We start from the raw sequence: 20,550 nt of genomic DNA, 5'->3' as shown, positions 1-20,550 counted from the left end.
TTTTGTGTGCCAGGCATGGGTGACAAGAGCGAACAAGATTGTAGGGACACTGCCCTATGAAACTCAAGAGCTGGTGGGGAGTGGGGAGGTGGGCAGAGGCCCAGCTCTACAGGATCTAGGTTGCCCTGTGGTTGCAGGCTTCATTGTGAAGGCACTGGGGAGCCATTGAGAATGAACCTGTGGACCAGACTGTCATAGTATCTAGGCAGGAAATTATGTGGATATATTACGATTTTATTTTTTTCTGGGACAGGAACTAATTTACCATTTGGAATTTAAGTCTTTCAAATCAGACAATTATAAAATGCCAGTTGGTCCCTATCAAATTTTGAAACTCCTTTTAAAATCTCTTATGTTATTACTAGTTTGCAGAAGAAGATAGTGTGAAGAAGCAGTAAAGCTTTACTTTTCTAAATTGTCCATAATTAGTGGCTCTATAACTTCTGGGACAAACCTTGGGATGTCGTGGGAGCACTTTGCACTGGGGAGAGGGCTAGATGCGGGGACCCTCTCTTCAGAGCTCAGAGGATATCCAGGCCAGCCCAGGGTGTCAAGGCAATGGGTAACTCGATTCCCTCTTGTCCCTACAGGAGAGGCAGCCCCCTGCTCATTGGAGTGAGGAGCAAATATAAACTATCCACAGAACAGATCCCCATCTTATACAGGACACGTAAGTTTCTTGAGCAGGACTTGAACAGCGCAGCACTGTTCTGGTGTCAGCAGCTCCCCTCAGAGGCAGGATGCCTTCCTCCGCTCTGCTAGGGCCAGGTCCAAAAGGTTTTCATGCAACTGGGACGTGGCTCCATTTTTTCAAAAGCTTTTTCTTGTGGATATTTTCAAGCACATACCCAAGTTGAGGGAGCTGCTGCTGTGGTTCTGTTATATAAAGGCACCTGTGCCCTGATTGGAGTGTTGATTTGGTTTGTTTTGTTAATAGCCGATTCAGTGCTCTTACTATTTGGGGATCTTTTACGCAATTTGGCTGATGCAGCCAAAGCTAAAAATTGCACATTCTCCCACACATATTCAAAGGGGAAATTGGCTTCTTCATGTTGTTCCAAGAAAATAGTCTAATGGGATTTGTGATCCTTTCCTTCATTTGCTAGGCAATATTGAGAATGTGAAGAACATCTGTAAAACAAGGATGAAGAGGCTGGACAGCTCGACCTGCCTTCACGCTGTAGGCGATAAAGCAGTGGAATTCTTCTTTGCTTCTGATGCAAGGTAGCTACACCTTGTTTCCTTTCTTTCCTAGGATTATGTAACCAAGAATGACTGGCTAAACACCCCCATTTCTTACTTACTCCCCCGTTTGAGCTGTTTTCTCAAGGGTCAGCAAGGCGAAGCGGGGATGGCAGATTTCAGCTCTCGGTGGCCCTCCTGACGGAATCCTTGCCCAGTGAGCACTTTTTACATGGCTGTCATCAGCAGTCCTGGTGGCCAAAGGCAAGGTCTACTGATCTACACAATGTTTTGGGCCTGTACAGAATAAATGAATTAATTGCCAACGTTTTAAAATTGGGAAATTTCCCATAAAAATCTGAATTTCCAGCTTTTCTAAAAAACCAGCAGGTCTGAGCACACCAGGCTGCTCCCCCCAGCCCTCTTTGGGGCCCTTCAAAGTCTGCTCCCTTTAGAATCTGGGGCAAGTGTCTCCAGACCTTTGGTCCTTCGTGAACCTTGCCCGCCTTTGCCAGAGTCTGACCATTCATACAAGACAGAGCCAAGACTGAGGGTTTTGGTCCAATAGATTCCAAAGTCCATGTTCTCATCAATACACCAAACAGTAATTCTGAAATTTGAGAAAGTAGGCTTCATGCCCATTTTAGTACAAAAAAATGTATACACACACACACACTTAGAAAAGACCAAAACACTTTCCTGCTAGTTGAAATAGAAAACCACCATAAACACCACCATTACTACCTCCTTTATCCAAACCTTTATTATGCCTCTTTCCCACCAGCCTCTGGTAAGGCCTTGGTGTGAAGCAGGGAGGACACCAGGTGAGGTCTCCTGGGTCACATGAAGTAACGGGAACCTACATCCCAGGCTGCAAGGCCTATTTCAGCCCACAGCCAGCATTGTACTTAATGCTGATAGGAAAGGTCAGCGTTTCCCAAACTGTGTTCCTTAGGGCACCATTTCAATGAGAAGCTAATATTATTTCAATGATTCTAAGACATGCAATTATTCTATAGATTTTAACATCTGTAAGTGGCATCTGGCAATTATAATTTGCTACAGCTTTTATATACTTCTTAGAAGTATATAAAATAATCATGATCTTAAGATCAATGTTACCACTCTATGACATAAATCACAGCAAATCCTTTTTGACCCACCTCCTAGAGAAATGGAAATAAAAACAAAAATAAACAAATGGGACCTAATGAAACTTCAAAGCTTTTGCACAGCAAAGGAAACCATAAACAAGACCAAAAGACAACCCTCAGAATGGGAGAAAATATTTGCAAATAAAGCAACTGACAAAGGATTAATCTCCAAAATTTATAAGCAGCTCATGCAGCTCAATAACAAAAAAACAAACAACCCAATCCAAAAATGGGCAGAAGACCTAAACAGACATATCCCCAAAGAAGATATACAGATTGCCAACAAACACATGAAAGAATGCTCAACATCATTAATCATTAGAGAAATGCGAATCAAAACCACAATGAGATATCATCTCACTCCGGTCAGAATGGCCATCATCAAAAAATCTAGAAACAATAAATGCTGGAGAGGGTGTGGCAAAAAGGAACACTCTTGCACTGTTGGTGGGAATGTGAATTGGTACAGCCACTATGGAGAACAGTATGGAGGTTCCTTAAAAAACTAAAAATAGAATTACCATATGACCCAGCAATCCCACTACTGGGCATATACCCTGAGAAAACCATAATTCAAAAAGAGGCATGTACCAAAATGTTCATTGCAGCTCTATTTACAATAGCCAGGAGATGGAAGCAGCCTAAGTGTCCATCAACAGATGAATGGATAAAGAAGATGTGGCACATATATACAATGGAATATTACTCAGCCATAAAAAGAAACGCAATTGAGCTATTTGTAATGAGGTGGATGGACCTAGAGTCTGTCATACAGAGTGAAGTAAGTCAGAAAGAGAAAAACAAATACCATATGCTAACACATATATATGGAATCTAAGAAAAAAACAAATGTCATGAAGCACTTAGGGGTAAGACGGGAATAAAGACACAGACCTACTGGAGAATGGACTTGAGGATGTGGGGAGGGGGAAGGGTGAGCTGTGACAAAGTGAGAGAGTGGCATGGACATATATACACTACCAAACGTAAAATAGATAGCTAGTGGGAAGCAGCCGCATAGCACAGGGAGATCAGCTCGGTGCTTTGTGGCCACCTAGAGGGGTGGGATAGGGAGGGTGGGAGGGAGGGAGACGCAAGAAGGAAGAGATATGGGAACATATGTATATGAATATGTATAACTGATTCACTTTGTTATAAAGCAGAAACTAACACACCATTGTAAAGCAATTATACTCCAATAAAGATGTTAAAAAAAAAATTTCAGAGGAGAAGTCACAGAGAAATTTGTCTTTGACCTGAACTTGAGTTTCCATTAAGATTGCAATGCAGGGATATTACAGATGAAGGCAATCACATAAACTTACTCTACTGAAACTTGCAGAGGTTATGAGTGTTGCTCAAGATCCCAAAGCAAGTGCACTGTGGAATCAGAATTTTAAATGAGGCCTAATGAACTAAAAACAAACAAACAAAAACAAGCCCTTCCTGTGATACCATGTTGCCTTTGAAGTCGTTTTTTTGGTGGGTTGGTAGAAACTGGTTCCAGTGTTTCTGGCAGGAATAACTAGTTCTGTCCCCCCCGTGGCCCCCCACCCCCGAGTTGATCCTCAAAGTTTCCTTTAGAATGGACTTGCTAAAATGCAGACACGCAAGTATTCACGACGCCTGTGTCCAATCATTTCTCCTGCCATTGCCTACTTCACTTCTGGATTATATGAACAATTCACTGTCTTCTTTTATGCTTTTCCCTCCTCCAAGAATTCCTTTCTCCCTATGGGGCACCTGGGAAACCCAGTTCATTTTTCAAACCTCAGTTTACATATTACGTCTTTTGTGCAGTCTTCTTTTTAGTGTTGTGATCACACGCTCCTTTTTGCTACCCTTGCACTTCTGCATGCCTGACTGCTGCACTCGCTCCACTGTAGTGTAATTGTATTGTTTACATATCTCTGTCTTCTCCTGGGCAACATTCGTTGCGGCCAGGTACTACCTTTTTTCATCTATTGATGTTGCCTTAGCATGTTAACTTGTTGTGAAGTGGTTAGTTATAAAAATGAGATTTGATTAAATTGAAAATTGTTATGTAAAAACAAAAGATCAGTGTTACCTTATATTCAATGAAGTATGGTAGATGTTTCTCAAAAAAAAAAAAACAAGACAAATGCTTGAAAGGAGATTAAAGAATTATTTGTAGGCAATACAATTATATACTTTACAAATCCACCTGAAAGGCTGTTGGAAGTAATACTCGTGGCTGGTCAGAGTGTAAAGGTGTAGAAATCCGACTTTCCAGCGGTAGCCACTTGGCTGTCAGCTAAGTGAGGTGGGTGGAAGGGGGCCACATCTACCCTGTTCCCCCTCATGTCTGGCACAGTCGGCTCTCAGCAAACCTCTGTTGAACGAAAAAACTAATCTGTTTACCACAGCTGAAAAAGAAGTTTGAATCCCTTACAATAAATTTAAATAAATTTAAATAAAAATAGTCCAAGAACCTGTTTGGAGAAGACTACAGAAGTTTACCATGAGAAATAAGAAGAGATTTGAATAAAGGGAGAGATTCCACATTCCTTGGTAGGAAGCCTTAATATTATTCTGAAAGCATTAATTGGTTTCAAGTTAATTTAATAATTAAAAATTATTTTGAAAGATATTGACTCTTCTTCATCTGCCAATTCGATGCTATAATTAAAATCCTTGACATTATTTTGTTTGTTTAGGTTTTGGGAACTTAATAATGTGATTCTATAATGTATTGTGTGTAGATGAAAAAGCATCTACTGCAAAATAAGAGTGACAAAGGTGACCCTCTCAGGTACGAAGGCACGTAGAGCTCTCGTGACAACAGTGGCCAGCATTGCTGTGCACTTATGGCTGGACACTGTGCTGAGGGCTTCACCAAGTCTATCCCATTTCATAATCACAACAAACCTCTGGTGAAGGCACAGTGGTCATCTCCCAGTTTAAAGCAGAGGAACCCGAGATGGGCTCAGAGGGGTCATGTCTGTGTTGCCCGAGGGCACAGGCTGGTAAGAGACAGGGATGAGGATTCCACCTCAGGTCTAATTCCTGGGCCAGTAATTTTGATGACTGCCATCCATTTTGTAAATTAAAACAGGAATTATATTTAAACATGCAGATGTACACACACATGAATGCAAACACACGTATGAAGCACTGTCTGAAGGACAATACAGTGTAAGTAGCATTTATCTACTGGAGATTGAATCAGGCCATTCTTACTTCTTCCTCTGTTGCCTGTGTTTTCTGCTTTTTATTCAAAGAATGTATATTGTTTAAAATATTTTTTCCAGTGCAGTGGCTTTCCGTCCTTCTTTGTCTTTTTTCCCTAGGATCTGGAGACACCTCTCTTAGAGCCATAGAACTTGATTATTTCTCTTTTTAACTTTGCATCAGTTTTAAATGCTCATTTTTCTGCACAGGGCACATGTTGGTGTAGCACTTGGTAGAATGAGCGGTTTTTTCTCCCATGGTCCTTCAGGTACCACCTTCATGGTTTTTACCATATCTGTGTACCACCTGTACTATTGATTACCTAACTTTCTTTTTCATTTACCAACTTTTCTAACAATTTTATTTTTAAAAGAAACTTTCTGTTTCCATCTCAAGGGAAAAATCGTTATTTCCATACAGGGAAAGTTACTATAAAAATAAACACAATGACTGCACATTTCATTAGTGGATAGATCTTATAGTTTGCTTTTAAGTCCCCCTGCTTTTTCTTGCTTTGTGTGTGTGTGTGTGTGTGTGTGTGTGTGTGTGTGTGTGTGTGTAAGAAAAGGAGTCATCTGTCCTAATGAGTTTCCCACTATATGGATTTTGTTGAGTGCCGCCTCCATGTTCTTCTGTTCACCGTATTTCCTGCAAACAGAAGTTTACAGGTGTCTAGAAGCTTGATCTTCAGGTTTGATTTTTTTTTTTTTGGCACGACTATTTAATAGGTAGTGTGTCCTCCCATCAGGAGGCACTACGTCTTATTGTCTTTTTGTAGTACTGTTAAAATTGATCACGGGGTTCAAAGATCAGGAGCCTTATCCATCCATTATAAAGCTGCTCATAGCTTTTCATTTCTTCATTTCGGTAGCCACCGATGGACCTTGATTAGGGCTATTAATGATTAGGAATTCATAAGTTGACTATTATAATTCTATCATTCCTTCTTTATTAGCTATATTTCTCCTATAAAGAGAAACTTGCCTTCATAAACTGTGGTTATTCTGAAAGGTCATTTGGAAAGGCAAGATAAATGTTTCATCTTTTCCCTTTATGATTCAGAATGTGTTGGTTCCTGAGCATTCTCCAAAGGTGACATTGTTTGGATCCTGATTCAAGGAAAGCAATTATAAAAGGACATCTATGAGATTACTGGGGAAAATTGAACATACTGGATACTTGATGATATGAAGGAAAAACTATTACTCTTAGATGTGATAATGGTATTACAGTAGGGTGAAAAATAATCCTTGTCTTTTAGAGCTATAAGCTAAAAGGTTTACAGATGATTTGATGTCTGGGACTGGCTTCAAAATAATTCTGGGTGGAGGGGAGGGGCGGGAAGTATGGATCAATGTTTATATGCCATATCCTAAAATGCTATTCAGTGTTACTGATATGGAACCCACATCTTGTAACTGTCAAGGACAGGCCCCATCTCTGACACCCATATTTTCCTTGCTCCAGTGCTATCATAGAACACACCAACCGGGTCATCTTCCTTGAGGATGATGACATTGCTGCAGTGGCTGATGGGAAACTCTCTATTCACCGGGTCAAGCGTTCGGCTAGTGATGACCCATCTCGAGCCATACAGACCTTGCAGATGGAATTGCAGCAAATCATGAAAGGCAGGTGTCCTCTGAGGGTCCCTGTGCAGCAGCCTCATGGGGCAGGTGCTCTGTGAGGGAGCTCCTGAGACTCTCTGCCCTGTCATGGGTGGGCACTACAGCCTTCCTGCCTGCTGTGAGCACCGGAGTGGGGCTGCAGGTGGTCTGTGGTTCATACATCTCAGAGGATGTGGGGCGCCTGGCCTGGCTACTCCAAAGGGGCTTCTGACCATGTCCCGGCACCAGGTCTCCCTGCTTGAACTGACCCCAGTCCGTCAACTACCTCCCTTTACAGAGTCTCTGGGACACATTCCTACACCCCAGGCATCATTTCTTCTCTGGATGAGAGGCCTGCAATAACGGGGGACTTTGGACTACTTTCTCCTTGTGAGGGGGCCTATCTTCGTGCACCCACACTTGTCTCCCTATGCCCTCCTCTCCACAGGGCAGCCTGGGTAAACGTTTAAGAAAGGGAATCATACCCTCTTATCCTGCTGTGTAAAGCCCTCCAATGGCTTCCCACTGTTCTTAGCATAAAACCCACACTCCTTGCCACAGCCCACAGCCAACCACACACAGCCTGGCCCCACCTTGCACAACCCTTCTCCATTGTGCCCCTCCCTGCCCACCCTGGCTGCCTCACTGTTACTCAGACAGGCGGAGTGCTTGCTCCCCTGGGGGTCATCACACTCACTCAGCTTCGCACAGGACCAGCTCCTTTTGATCATCTCCCCTGAAACGTCACCCCCTCAGAGAGCCCTTCCCTGATCCGTATCTGCAATGGCCCGACCCCTCCTCACTTGCTCTGTTTGCTTCGTGGCACTCTTTCTACAAGTTCTCTGCCGAGGGCAGCAGACAGGGACACTGTGATGCTTGGCATCATGCATGTGTGTATCGCAGAGGACACTCCCGCCCTGTCTGTGGACACCTGTCGACAGGCATCAGGCACAGCACCTGTCGAGGGTCTTAGATGTCATCCGGTTTCATTCACATCAGAGCCCTAGAAATATGTGGCTGAAAAGATTTTTTGTTTTTTGTTTTAATACAGTGTATAGGAGGGTATTTGGTTTTAAAAAATTGCCTATTTCCTTAGGCTCGCTTAATTTGTACTTCCCTAAGTAGGTGGGTGTTAGGAAGTAAAACACTTTACTTTCCTCTGGCCTTGCTAAGAGGAGCATGGCCCAGGAAGGCCAGCCATGCATTTGTTACTTACATCCCTCCCTCCCTCAAGTTGCAGGGTCTGATATGCACATTGAAGATAATAATCATACCTTACCTGGCTTGTCACCATGAGTATCAGGTGGGACAATACCTGGAGACACCTTTTGTAATCTGCGGTAACCTTTACATGTGTCACTGTGACTAACTGCATAACAACTGTTCTTCTTGATTAAAAGCTAAGCGGTGAAGGTTAAAATTGACATCCTGTTGATGTTTGTTTGACCAGGTAACTTCAGTGCATTTATGCAGAAGGAGATATTTGAACAGCCAGAATCAGTTTTCAATACCATGAGAGGTCGGGTGAATTTTGAGACCAACACAGGTAATCCCTTGTCCGAGCCCTGGGCCAATGCACAATCCCTGTGTCATGTTAGCATTAACACACTGCATGTGTCCTGCAGTGCTTCTGGGCGGCTTGAAGGACCACTTGAAGGAGATCAGACGATGTCGCCGGCTCATCGTGATTGGCTGTGGAACTAGCTACCACGCTGCTGTGGCCGTAAGTGCAACATGCTGGGCCCTTGATGCCTGGGAGGCAGCGTTGGCTAGGACAAGATGAGTCTTAATGCTGTCACGCATTTGGCCTTCCAAATTTGGTGTATGAGAACTGGCATGGAGCCTTTTCTCCTGCAGTTTGGCCTGTGAATGCCTGAAGTTCCCTGCTCAGCTGGACGCAGAGATGCCATTTCATAAACTGTCTTAGAAGCCCAGCTGCCTTTGTCCCTGTAGTGCTCATGACTGACTTTAGTCCCCATTCTTGTTGGCTACAGACGCGGCAAGTGTTGGAGGAACTGACCGAGCTCCCGGTGATGGTTGAACTTGCTAGTGACTTTCTGGACAGGAACACACCTGTGTTCAGGGATGACGTTTGTTTTTTCATAAGCCAGTCAGGTAAGGGTTACAGGTTTTCGCTAGTTCATTTCAGGGCTCTGTCCTCTCAGTGACACACCATGCAGCTCCCTCCCTCCTTCATCCCATGAAGTTCTCTGCACATAGACCATGTGCCACACTCTCTCATGCCCAGGGTCATTCAACCCTCAGAGCCATCAGCTACTGTCCCATTTTATGGGGAGGGCCCTGCAGCCAGGTTCTCCCTCCTCCTGCTGTTCCAAGTCCGGGACTTAAGGGACCACTCACCGAGATACTCAGAAATGTGTGCTGGGTTTAAATTAGAGGAAAGTTTAATTCTGCTGGTTGAGAGTCACTTCAAGAACTGTGTGGGCACCATACAGTGCTCACGCAACCCAACAGTGGGAGGCATGGAGAGACACTACTCAGGTGTAGAGAGCCCAGGCTACCCTCAGCTCAGGAAACCCTGCCTGGGTGGCATTCTAACACTAAGCTTGGGTGTTTGCTCCAGCTCAAGGCAGGACGGAGGGTCACGGAGATGACCCATAGCCATATGCTTGGAGTCCTCACGAGCTCTAAGAGGATTTTTATAACACTGAATTATGGCAAATCCCGAACTTTTATAAAAGAGAGACTTGCAGAAAGAAGCACCTAGGCTCAGCAGTTATGTTATGGAATAACTCACCCATCTTGTGTCATCATATCTACTTTAACCCCTCCCCTTCACTGGGTTATTTTAAAGTCAGTCTCAGACATCATGTTATTTCATCCATAAATATTTCAGAATGTATCTCTAAATGATAAAAGAAAAAATATAACACCAACGTCATTATCGCAACTGAAGCGTTAACAGCAATACCCTAATATCTTTTTATACTGCTTTCATTATGAATTTTCAATACTATTTCCATTTCAGTAACAAGCTAAGAAAAACTAACACAGACACACCCACCATCTAGCTGACCACCTCGTACCCAGGTGCTGCCCTCTGACTTCAGCTGCCACTGTTACCTTTGGGTTTACAATCCCGTCAGAGCCTAAAAATGTTTCATGAATTGGTGGAAGCCACTAACCAAAGAACAGAGGTGGTTTTAATGTGAAAATAATGCAGTGGCACCTCCTCAGTGACTTCATAGAAGGGGTTTAAAGTTTCATTTTGTTCAGCCCTTTACATTAAATTTTTTTTAACTGTATCAAAAATGGGGGCGTTGCCGATGAAGATAGAGCTCCCCTGCTCCCATAGGCGCTAAGGAAAGGCGTTGTGGCACCCCAGTGCACTAGACGCAAGTCTGAGCAGAAACAGGGGAGGAGAATTGGGCCATAGTAGCACCAGCCTGCACTGCAGAGAAGTTAGGACAGCACAACCAAGAGTGGTGGCTGTGTGAACATTGAATGTTTGGTTTTATGTTCTGGATCATATTTAATTTAGCTTGAGTTCTTTAGGGCTTACAAACATAGGAAGTTTGTGCTGGTTTATGCATGAACCTATTTAAGCTTTTTTATAAAAATAATTTAAGTACACACTAGGACAAGAAATGTTTTCCTTTAAAACAAGATCTGTTTGAGAAACACCATTTAGGGGCATTCTTGTTTTTTAACTTAAATCTCAGCCCATTCTGAATGGGCTAAAGACAGTTTAGAGTCCGAGAAAGGGCACTGGGAGCCAGGCCCACTCTATCACCCACAGCTACTTGGCCTCGAGTGAGTGAGGCATTGATTTGCTCCATCTCTGAGTACCTCATCCTCAAGGGAAAATGGGGATGATGCCCCCTACAGCGTTGTCATGAGAGTTCATTGAGACAGTGGATGAGCAAGCACTCGCCACATAAATAGTAGCAAAATCGTGAATCTGAGAATCAACCAGGGCACAAGGCCAGACTATAGTGTGTTGAATAGGAAATGGGAAGTGAGAAGGTGGAGGAGTATGTATAAACCACTCTGTCTTAATATTCAAGAGAAATTAGATTAGAGAAGAGCCGGGACAAGAGAATCTTGAGCCATTTTTAGAAAAAATAATCTCACATATTTTTCATGAAAACATCAATTGTAGAACTTAAATGTTCTATTCAACACTTAATCATGAACAAACTTTTAATAAATTCCTTCCAAATTAGTTCCACTTACTAATCAGCTTTCATCTTCTAGTTACATAAGTGATCACAATGAACCACATTAATTGCATTACTAAACACCCAAGTGATCGAGTGACTCCCATATGCCTGTGCTGTCAGGGTCCCCACATGGAGGCCCCATCCAGTAGAACAGTTTACCAACTTTCATGAGAAAGGTCTTAACATCCCCTAGAACATGCACTTCACACTGAGTGGTAAAATGAGAAGTGATAAATTAATTTCAACCTTCAAATTGAAATCCCTATGAATGTTTTATTTTCCTATTAACTTTTAAACCTAAAAGAACTCTCCTTTTTCAAGATCTAAGTGCTAACTGTGTTTTTGGTATTCATAGCCCTTGAATAAAGAACATCTTACATAAAAAAAAAAAAAGAATCAACCAGAAAAATTGTTGAGCATGCATTTTCCTTTCTGAGCACACAGCGACTGTGTCTGGACATCAGTTTCTGCCCAAGGGCCAGAAGTAAATGAGTTGGGGGCTGGGGGTTAAGTCTGGCAGAGCCTACATACCTGTGAGCTGAAAAGAAGGACCTGTGTGGCAGGTGAGACCGCAGACACCCTCCTGGCACTGCGCTACTGTAAGGACCGCCGGGCCCTGACCGTGGGTGTCACCAACACTGTGGGCAGCTCCATCTCCCGAGAGACTGACTGCGGAGTCCACATCAATGCAGGACCGGAGATCGGCGTGGCCAGCACCAAGGTAGAAGGAGCCATGTGGGCACCCGCAGGAGGGCTTCTGCTGGGTGGGTGGACAGGGGGCCAAGAGGGGAGCCCAGGGATCTGTCTCGTCTTGAGTGGTCACCACATGCACATCACCCCGGCTCTGCTAGCCCCACTGTTTTGTCCTCAGGCTTATACCAGTCAGTTCATCTCCCTGGTGATGTTTGGTTTGATGATGTCCGAAGACCGCATTTCACTACAAAACAGAAGGCGAGAGATCATCCATGGCCTGAGATCTCTACCTGGTATGTTCCAGAGCTAAACTGCTCATTATCAAATCCTGTGGACTGTTCCTGGCTGCTCTCTTACTTGACTCTATCCCATAAACAATGCTGTTAATCATTGCCTTCTCCTCAAAACTTTTACTTACCACTGAATCCCTGAAGCAGCCCCACTGGGCCAAGATTAAAGTCCACACTTGTCACCAGGCCATGGAGCCTTGCACTCTGGGACCCTGTGCCTCTGACCTCATCGAGCTCCCTCCCCCTCCCTGAGCTGCCTCACTGACCTTCTGATCCTCAGCAATGCCAAGCTCTTTCCACCACAGGGCTTTTGCACTGGCTCTTTCCTCTACCAAAACCCTCTTTCTCCAGCTCTTCATATGACTGACGCCTCCCATCACCCAAGTCTCAGCTCAAATGTCACCGCCGGGACCCTCCCTGGCCACCCTAATAGGGGCACTAATCCCCTGCCCAGCTCTCTAAAAAACATTAGCCCATTTCTTTTCTTTATAGCACATACCATGATCTGAAATTACCTGTTCTCCTGTGAATTGGCTTGTCTTCCCCAACCGTGTCAGCTCAGTGAGCACACAACCATGTCTGTCAGAGTCACTGCTGGATGCCAGGTGTCCAGCCAGGGCAGACATTCAGTAGTTGCTCAGGAAATACACAAGAAGGAGTGAATGGCCTCACACCTCTTCCTGGCCCAAACTGCTCCTTCACAGTCTCACCAGACTTTATTCTGGAACCAAGGGCAAACCCCAGGGAAGGCAGTGAGGGAAAGCCACCATGTAACCATACAAGGTCTAGGGGTCTGAATCTGACCAAGACAACATGCTGAAAATTTATTGACAAGAAAAACTTTCTTAACTTTAAGCCATATAATAATCCTGCAAAAACAGGACTCTATTCTGCTAAGTAGGCAGTTACCAAGATGTAAACCCAAAGGTCCTGGGCTCCCTTTCAGTCAAAACTATTTTCTTAGTAATATGTTATTTATAGTGAATAAGATGCTTTTGCCTTTCTCTCTGTGAACATCTGCAAAGGCAGTGGTGGCCGCCGCTGGCACTAGCACATTTCAAGGCAGAGGCACCACACTGTTCCCATGACAGAAATGCACAGAGCTTCACTTAGGAATGTCTTTGATGATACGGTAAAATGCATTACTCTTATTAAACTGCAACACTTTTTAATATTCTGTGTGACAAATGGGAGGTAGGCAGCACCCTGAGGTTGTTCCAGAGAAAAGCGCCCTATGATTGATTGAGTAACAAGCTGAGTTGGTACTTGGCAGACATTTTCTCAAAAGTGAACCAAGTTATCCCGACACGTTGAGAAAAACAACTGATAACAGTTTTTTTTTGGGGGGGGGGGTTGTTGTTGTTGTTTGGTGTGGAGCCTAGGCTCCGGACGCGCAGGCTCAGCGGCCATGGCTCACGGGCCCAGCCGCTCCACGGCATGTGGGATCTTCCCGGACCGGGGCACGAACCCGCGTCCCCTGCATCGGCAGGCGGACTCTCAACCACCGCGCCACCAGGGAAGCCCCTGATAACAGTTTTTGTTGCTAACGATAACCTTCGAGCTTTCAACCGAAACATGATCTGGAATACTTGTAGCTGTCAGCTCGAGTTTGACCTCCTCCCAATACTCAGAAACATCTCTGATGAGATCACAGTGATTTTAACAAATATGATTTTTTAAAAGAATATTTTATAATGAAATGTGTCCATTTTTAGAAGATTTGTGTAACTCAGTGAACCAATATTTTGCAAATGGCCAATGCAGTGTTATAAAAGTATGCACATATAAAAGACCCATTTAAGTAAGTGCAAGATAGACTAATACATTTTAATGTAACAAGGTAGGAAAAGTTTGTTGATACGATCTCAGATTCCACATTTGCACCTACCCTTTTAAGAAATTGTCACCTCTTAAGTTTGGTGTACTATCAAAGAACATTCACAATTATTTGAAAAAGTTATTTAAATACGCCTTCTTTCTCCAAGTACAAATCTCTGTGAGGCCAGATTTTCTTCCTGTACTTCAACCAAAAAACCTATCACAACAGATTGAATGGGGAAGCAGATAAGAGAATCTGTCTTTTATGAAAAAGTCAGGCATTAAAGATTTGCAAAAATGTAAAATAGTGCCACTCTTCTCACTGATTTTTTTTCATTTCGTGGGTTTATTGTTATTTTTAAATGAATTAATAAGTATCCTTAATTTTCTCAGTTTCTATTCTGGTAAATATTGATAGCTATAACCCACAAAAATAAAGGCTCTTAGAAGTTCACAGTAAATGTTAAGAGTGTAAGGGAGTCCTGAGACCAAAAAGTTTGACAAGTGCTGCTCCAACCTACACAGGCTTTGTTTCCAGACATGGCATGTGGCCCGGATGAGGGACATTACTATGGAGTGTCAGCTGTGTGGCTGGTCAGCTGGGGATTTAGCCTCTCTGAACCTCTGTTGCCTTGCTTGTAAAATGGAGCTAGACATAACACTTCCCTACTTACCTTATGTGCTCAGGAAAGTATAAACACAAATACGAATCACCATCACAATAAAATCCTGGCCGATAACACAAGCTATTTCCCATAATCTACATTTAAAGTCCTTTTAAACTAATACAAGGAAGGCAAGTGTGTAAGTGATGTGAGTTCTAAAACCTTGTCTTATACACCATGACTTTTCTTTGTGAATCTTGCTTTATAATTGGTGTGACGGGCTCTCCCCCTCTGCTATGTGCTTGACTTAGAGCTGATCAAGGAAGTGTTGTCACTGGATGAGAAGATCCACGACCTGGCCCTGGAGCTCTACACACAGAGGTCGCTCCTGGTCATGGGCCGGGGCTATAACTATGCCACGTGCCTGGAAGGAGCGCTGGTGAGCCCCCTCTGACCAACCCCCACCTCCACGGGCCCCTGCATGACGTCAGGCATGGGAGACACCCCAAGAAACCAGCAGGAAGGAGGGCAGGGCATTGTGCTAGGGGAGGGGAGGGTGTCGCTCACTGACCAGGTATTCTAGCCCTGGCCACACGGATATGAGGGCTCCTGATCTCCTGAAGACAAAGGGGCAGGGCACCCTTATGGGAGCCCCTGAGGTGTCAACCTGCACCAGGCTCCATCTGGAATAGCTCATTCTTACCTCATGAGTATCTTCTGAGAGGCTGGTAGTTATTGTTTACATTTTACCCAGGAGGAAACTGAGCCTCCAAAAAATTCATCTTGCTCAAGATTACATAGTGGAAGTGATCAGCCTAAGATTTGAAATCAGGTCCATTTGGACTTTGCTTTTTTCCACTGCCACAAGCAGTCTGCATGGGAGGATTTGGGCAGACCAGAGTTGCAGCGTTGGGTCTCTGTAGAGTGTCCCTGTTACTCCTCAAACTTCCAAGGGGAGCTGGGATCCTTCAGGAATGAGCATTGAAATTCCTGCATTTTTTATATCAGTGATTGGCTGTTTTGCCCACTGCAGCTATAAAGATCCATACCGGCTTAAGAGAAAGCCGATGGAGTAGGGGTAAGATGCCAGGACCACAGGGCTGCTGAGAGGGTGGGAAGTGATGTCCAGGGACCCGAGCCTAGTGCTTGCCCTTTACTCACTATCCACCTGCTGTTTATGGATCAACAAGCAAGGTAAATGGGAGACTGTCACAGGTGAGGCAGCATTTGGTACCCACACATGGGTATCATCTATAACTCAACTTGGCTGCCCTCCTCTCCCTGTGGGAACAAGTGGCTGCTCCCCACCACCACCCCCATTTGGAAGAACGATGCCAGTTGTGGGAAACATTCACAGTATTACAGGAAGTGGGGAGTGGGTGTGGGGTACAAGCCATGAATTGCCTGACTGCAGTGAGCTTCAACTCCCACATCCTTCCAGTGGATATTCTGACCCCTGTCAAAGGAAGTGAGGGGCCAGACAGACTGCTTCTCAGGGGTAATAGAGGCAATGCCTCGGTGGGGCACACTTTCAGCGCCCCAGCCCCATGCCTCTGCCATCCGGTGTGGGGTGCTCAGCTGCAGCTCCTGAGTGTGCTGGTGAAAGATGAGTATTCAGCTGTGTCTCCAAGTTAGTCTTGGGGGAAAGAAAGAAGCTTTTACGCTGCTGCTGGCACAAGTCAGTGGCCCCTCTGTGGTGACTTGGGTACCAGCACTCCAGCTGTCTGCGGCATCCAGGATGGAGCCACACTCCTGACAATGTTTCCCTGACCCAAATAAATAGTTCTAGGGAGTTGAGAAATGTTTTCTTCAACACTCTCACCAGTTCGATGACATGGGTTTAATGGTAACTGAAAAAAATGCGTCTCTCTAAACATAGGGGGAAAACTCCATTAACACCCCAGTATGTGTGTGATTTTGCTTGATAGTTAAGTTGGAGCAACCCTTTGGAAGTTATTAATGATCCAGAATTGGGGGAGTGATTAATCAGATAATTGAATGAAGCTGTAGAATAAAATGCCATCATTACAAATTATAACTGTTAGGGAGGCCATGGGGCTGGCTCCAGAGGGGAAGGGGGAAAGCTAGAGTGGCACTGACTTGTCCATCCAAGGTGGGTGACTGCGTCCCAGAGCTGGTCTGGGTTCACAGGCTGTGTGCTGGGCTTTGTGCGTGCTCTGGACAGCAGCCAGCCCTCTCCCCTGGCCCTGGCCTTTTCGGCTGCCCTCAGTGCTGTTGACCGCTCCCTATGTCCATCTGCCTCTTGGCCCTCAGCTCCCTGCTTCCTGGAATCGTTCCTTCCCGGCTCCCCTTTCTCTCCTCTGGCTGATCTGCTCCCTGTCTTCCCAGCGTGACACTGATCCCACCTCGTGTTTCCCCAGAAAATTAAAGAGATAACCTACATGCACTCAGAAGGCATCCTAGCTGGGGAGCTGAAGCATGGGCCCCTGGCGCTGATTGACAAGCAGATGCCCGTCATCATGGTCATCATGAAGGATCCTTGCTTTGCCAAATGCCAGAATGCCCTGCAGCAGGTCACGGCCCGCCAGGTGAGGGCTCTGTGCCAGGCTGGGCCACTTTTCTCCTGTTCTCTTCCACACATGCCCACCTCACCCACCATCTGCCGGTACCAGCTATGGGTATTCCTGCTGGGGAGTAGGCGTGAGCACTCACTCTCCCCTGGGGCCCCTCATGCGTGGTGCACATTCAGAAAGGGACTGGCCAGCCTGCGGTCATGCCCACAGAAGCTCTTAGGTGAGGCCCAGTGATCCAGATTGCCCAGAGTGGTCCTGGATCCCAGGCGTGGAGACCAGAGGAGGTCTGGTGGAGAGCCCTGGGGGTAGTTCTGATACTGGCCACCCAGAGTTAGTCAGATTTCACAGGTGAAGGGCACTGTCCTCCACAAGACCGCCCTCACTTCAGCCACTAGCTGCAATCTTTGGGCTTCCTAGGCCACCCACACTTCTGACCAACTGGATCCAAATTCAGGAGTTCCCACCACCCCCTCAGTTTCAATAATTCGCTAGAACTTGTAGAACACAGGCTGCTCTCTCTGCCCCGAACATTCTTCCCACACTTCTTCGGGGAGTTGGCCTCTCATCATTCAGGTCTCAATACAAATGTCTCCTTTTTAGAGAGCTCCTCGGACCTCACCACTGTCTCCCAATCATGTTACGGGGTTTTACTGCCCTGGTGGCTTTTATCTGAAATTCATTGTTATTTATCGGTTTGCTTATTTACGTTTTTGTTTTCCTACCACTTGACTATGAGCCCCTGGAGTAAGGGGTAAGAGCTCCTGCTCTTTCCAAGGTACATTGGAGCCACTCAGCAAATGGGTGCTGCATGAACGCAGCAGGAGGTGACCCCCTACCAGGGAAGCATACGAACCTCGCCAAAAAGCCTCCAAACTCTTTGTCCTTTACACAAATCGGATACATCGCCTCATCCATAACTCCAGCAAAAGCAAAAGATCACTGTTATGATTGCAATATGTTTATCTCAGAAACTGCTGTGTGTGAGGGATTGCTTCTTTCAGAGATGATCTGCATCTTGTGATCACATTTCTCTGTCTTAGGGTCGCCCAATCATACTGTGCTCCAAGGATGACACTGAAAGTTCCAAGTTTGCATATAAAACAATCGAGCTGCCCCACACCGTGGACTGCCTCCAGGGCATTCTGAGTGTGATTCCACTACAGCTCCTCTCCTTCCACCTGGCTGTACTCCGAGGATATGACGTACGTCTAAAAATTGCACATCACCCAGCAAAGGGGAGAGACTAACCCAGAGTTCCATTTGGTTCTTAAATACTTATTCGGCATAAAAATTCATGAGAAATATTTTCATTTAAAATAACTCTTTTTAAAGTAACTTATACCCCCTGAAAACAAGATGGGAACTGCAAGATGTATGAAGGCCATATTAAACCATAAGCTTCTCACCCAGAGGCAATGTTAATTAGCAAGTTTAATATTTTATTCCAGTCTTTTCCTTGTGCCTGTGAATTTTTAAAGACTTTTTTGAGATAATATCAAGGATGAAATTTTATAACTTTCTTTTTAACATATTACAAATATTTTCTCACATCTGAACTTGTAAGCAACATTTGATCATTGCACAATATTCCACCGCAGTCTTACAACATTGATTTTAACAATTACTTAACCGGTCTTCTATTATTTAAACTGTTTCTAATTTTTGGGAATATCTGCATAAATAACAATTGCAGTGAATTATCTTTGTACATACATCTTCCTCCCACATTAGAAGAATTTATCCTCAGTCTAGCAAATCATTCAACATTTTGGAACTCCTATATTGTCGATTTCTGTTCCAATTTATGATCTCACCGGAAAGTGTGTGTGCAAAGAAATAGTTTTATTACAATTTTGAGAAGCTTTAAAAAAGACATATCAATACCAAAAAAAATATAACAAACGTCCGATGGTATATATATCATCCAGTATTGACATTTGCCAACAGTTTGTCATTTTTGTTTCTTCTCTTTTTTAATGTTATTGTAAATAAAATAAGACCCTGTAGATAAAGTTGAAGGCTACTTTATCAACCATCCTCAGTCACATTTCCTTCCCAGTCCCCACCCTTAAGCAATCATTTAGTGCATCTACTTCCAAGAAAAGTAAATTTTTAACAGTACAAATTGAGCTAGCTGTTCTTAATAGCATGAATCATATCCTTTTAATAGTGTTAACACTGCGTGACACATAGGTGCACCATAAATATTTATTGCATAAACTAAACATTGTACAGTTCAGTGAAGTTTCTGGAATAAGGAACTGCTTCCAAGATGCAGGTCTCAAGGAGCTCATGGTTGGAGGTGCCCAGGAACACCTGTCTCCTTGTAGTCAAGTACTCTGAGAGTAGGCTTTATAAACACAGTGTGTTGCTGAGACTTGTGGGGTCCTGAGCCACTACTTTCTGTCATTTTAGGTTGACTTCCCCAGAAATCTGGCCAAGTCTGTAACCGTGGAGTGAGAACAAGAGTGTGAGGAGACCATCACCACCTTTAATCTGATTCAAGACCTGTCCCAGTGACACCAAGTGGGAAGAAAAGCTGGCATTCTGCGTGTTCTGAGTAGATTCCAGTAGAGCTTGACAGCTTTGACGTGCCTTGTACCCAAGTGCTTTGCTTACAGCAGATAGTGTTTCTCTTTGTCCTGAAGTTGCCAGAGGAGAAGGGAATCATTGTTTACACATGGGATCTGAGTGGACTTTTCCAATACCGTGCAATAGAGATACAGCTCTCTTCAGAGTAACTGTGAACCTTTTTTAACCAACATTAGTTAGTTTTAAAGACAAAATATTTATAATGACAATTGTATAGCTTTTAAGTTATTTTTCTAGTATGTGGCTTTCTGTAGCCGAGGTAACGCCCAGACCACGCCCTCAGGCCACCCAGTGCACCCAGTCTCCTGGCAGGGAGCATTCATCTCAGATTTGAGCGCCAGGCATTGCCCCTCTGGACTCCTTTCTCCTTTCCCATCCTCTCTTGGCTGCTCCTGAGTCCTGTCCCCTGACTTCAGGGAAGCCCCCTCCCACCATCTTCCTATGCCTCCTATAAGTCCTGTCAAATCTCAACTCCCTTCATCAGTGTCTTCTCATCTAAATCTCTCCGACAACTTCTCTCTGATCATGGTTCTTTTTAAGATCAGGCAGCATTTTGGTCCCTGCTCCTGCCCATAGTAAAACAGCCTGAAAAATCCCATGCAAGAGAGTAGTTTCAAGAGGGCTACCTTGGCCTCTATTTAAAAGCATGCACAATCAAAGTACTATGCAATTTTAAGACAATAAATACAGTACAATTTT

General features: G+C 44.4%; 1 protein-coding gene across 1 annotated transcript in view; it reads left to right on the top strand.

The window, feature by feature from the left end:
- Positions 1–20,550, top strand: part of GFPT2 (glutamine-fructose-6-phosphate transaminase 2) — a 45,444-nt gene extending 24,894 nt beyond the window's left edge. Inside the window, exons 8-19 of the mRNA XM_081230779.1 lie at positions 591–670; positions 1,107–1,224; positions 6,996–7,159; positions 8,586–8,681; positions 8,761–8,858; positions 9,130–9,250; positions 11,883–12,040; positions 12,191–12,305; positions 15,037–15,164; positions 17,107–17,274; positions 18,300–18,461; positions 19,675–20,550. Of these exons, the coding sequence (XP_081086905.1) occupies positions 591–670; positions 1,107–1,224; positions 6,996–7,159; positions 8,586–8,681; positions 8,761–8,858; positions 9,130–9,250; positions 11,883–12,040; positions 12,191–12,305; positions 15,037–15,164; positions 17,107–17,274; positions 18,300–18,461; positions 19,675–19,719 (1,453 nt within the window). The 3' untranslated portion in view covers positions 19,720–20,550. The remainder of the gene's footprint in view (positions 1–590; positions 671–1,106; positions 1,225–6,995; positions 7,160–8,585; positions 8,682–8,760; positions 8,859–9,129; positions 9,251–11,882; positions 12,041–12,190; positions 12,306–15,036; positions 15,165–17,106; positions 17,275–18,299; positions 18,462–19,674) is intronic.

Source organism: Mesoplodon bidens, assembly GCF_964165515.1.
Source record: "Mesoplodon bidens genome assembly, chromosome: 4".
In the NCBI taxonomy this organism is placed as follows: Eukaryota; Metazoa; Chordata; class Mammalia; order Artiodactyla; family Ziphiidae; genus Mesoplodon; species Mesoplodon bidens.
This window is presented reverse-complemented; position numbering and strand designations above follow the sequence as displayed.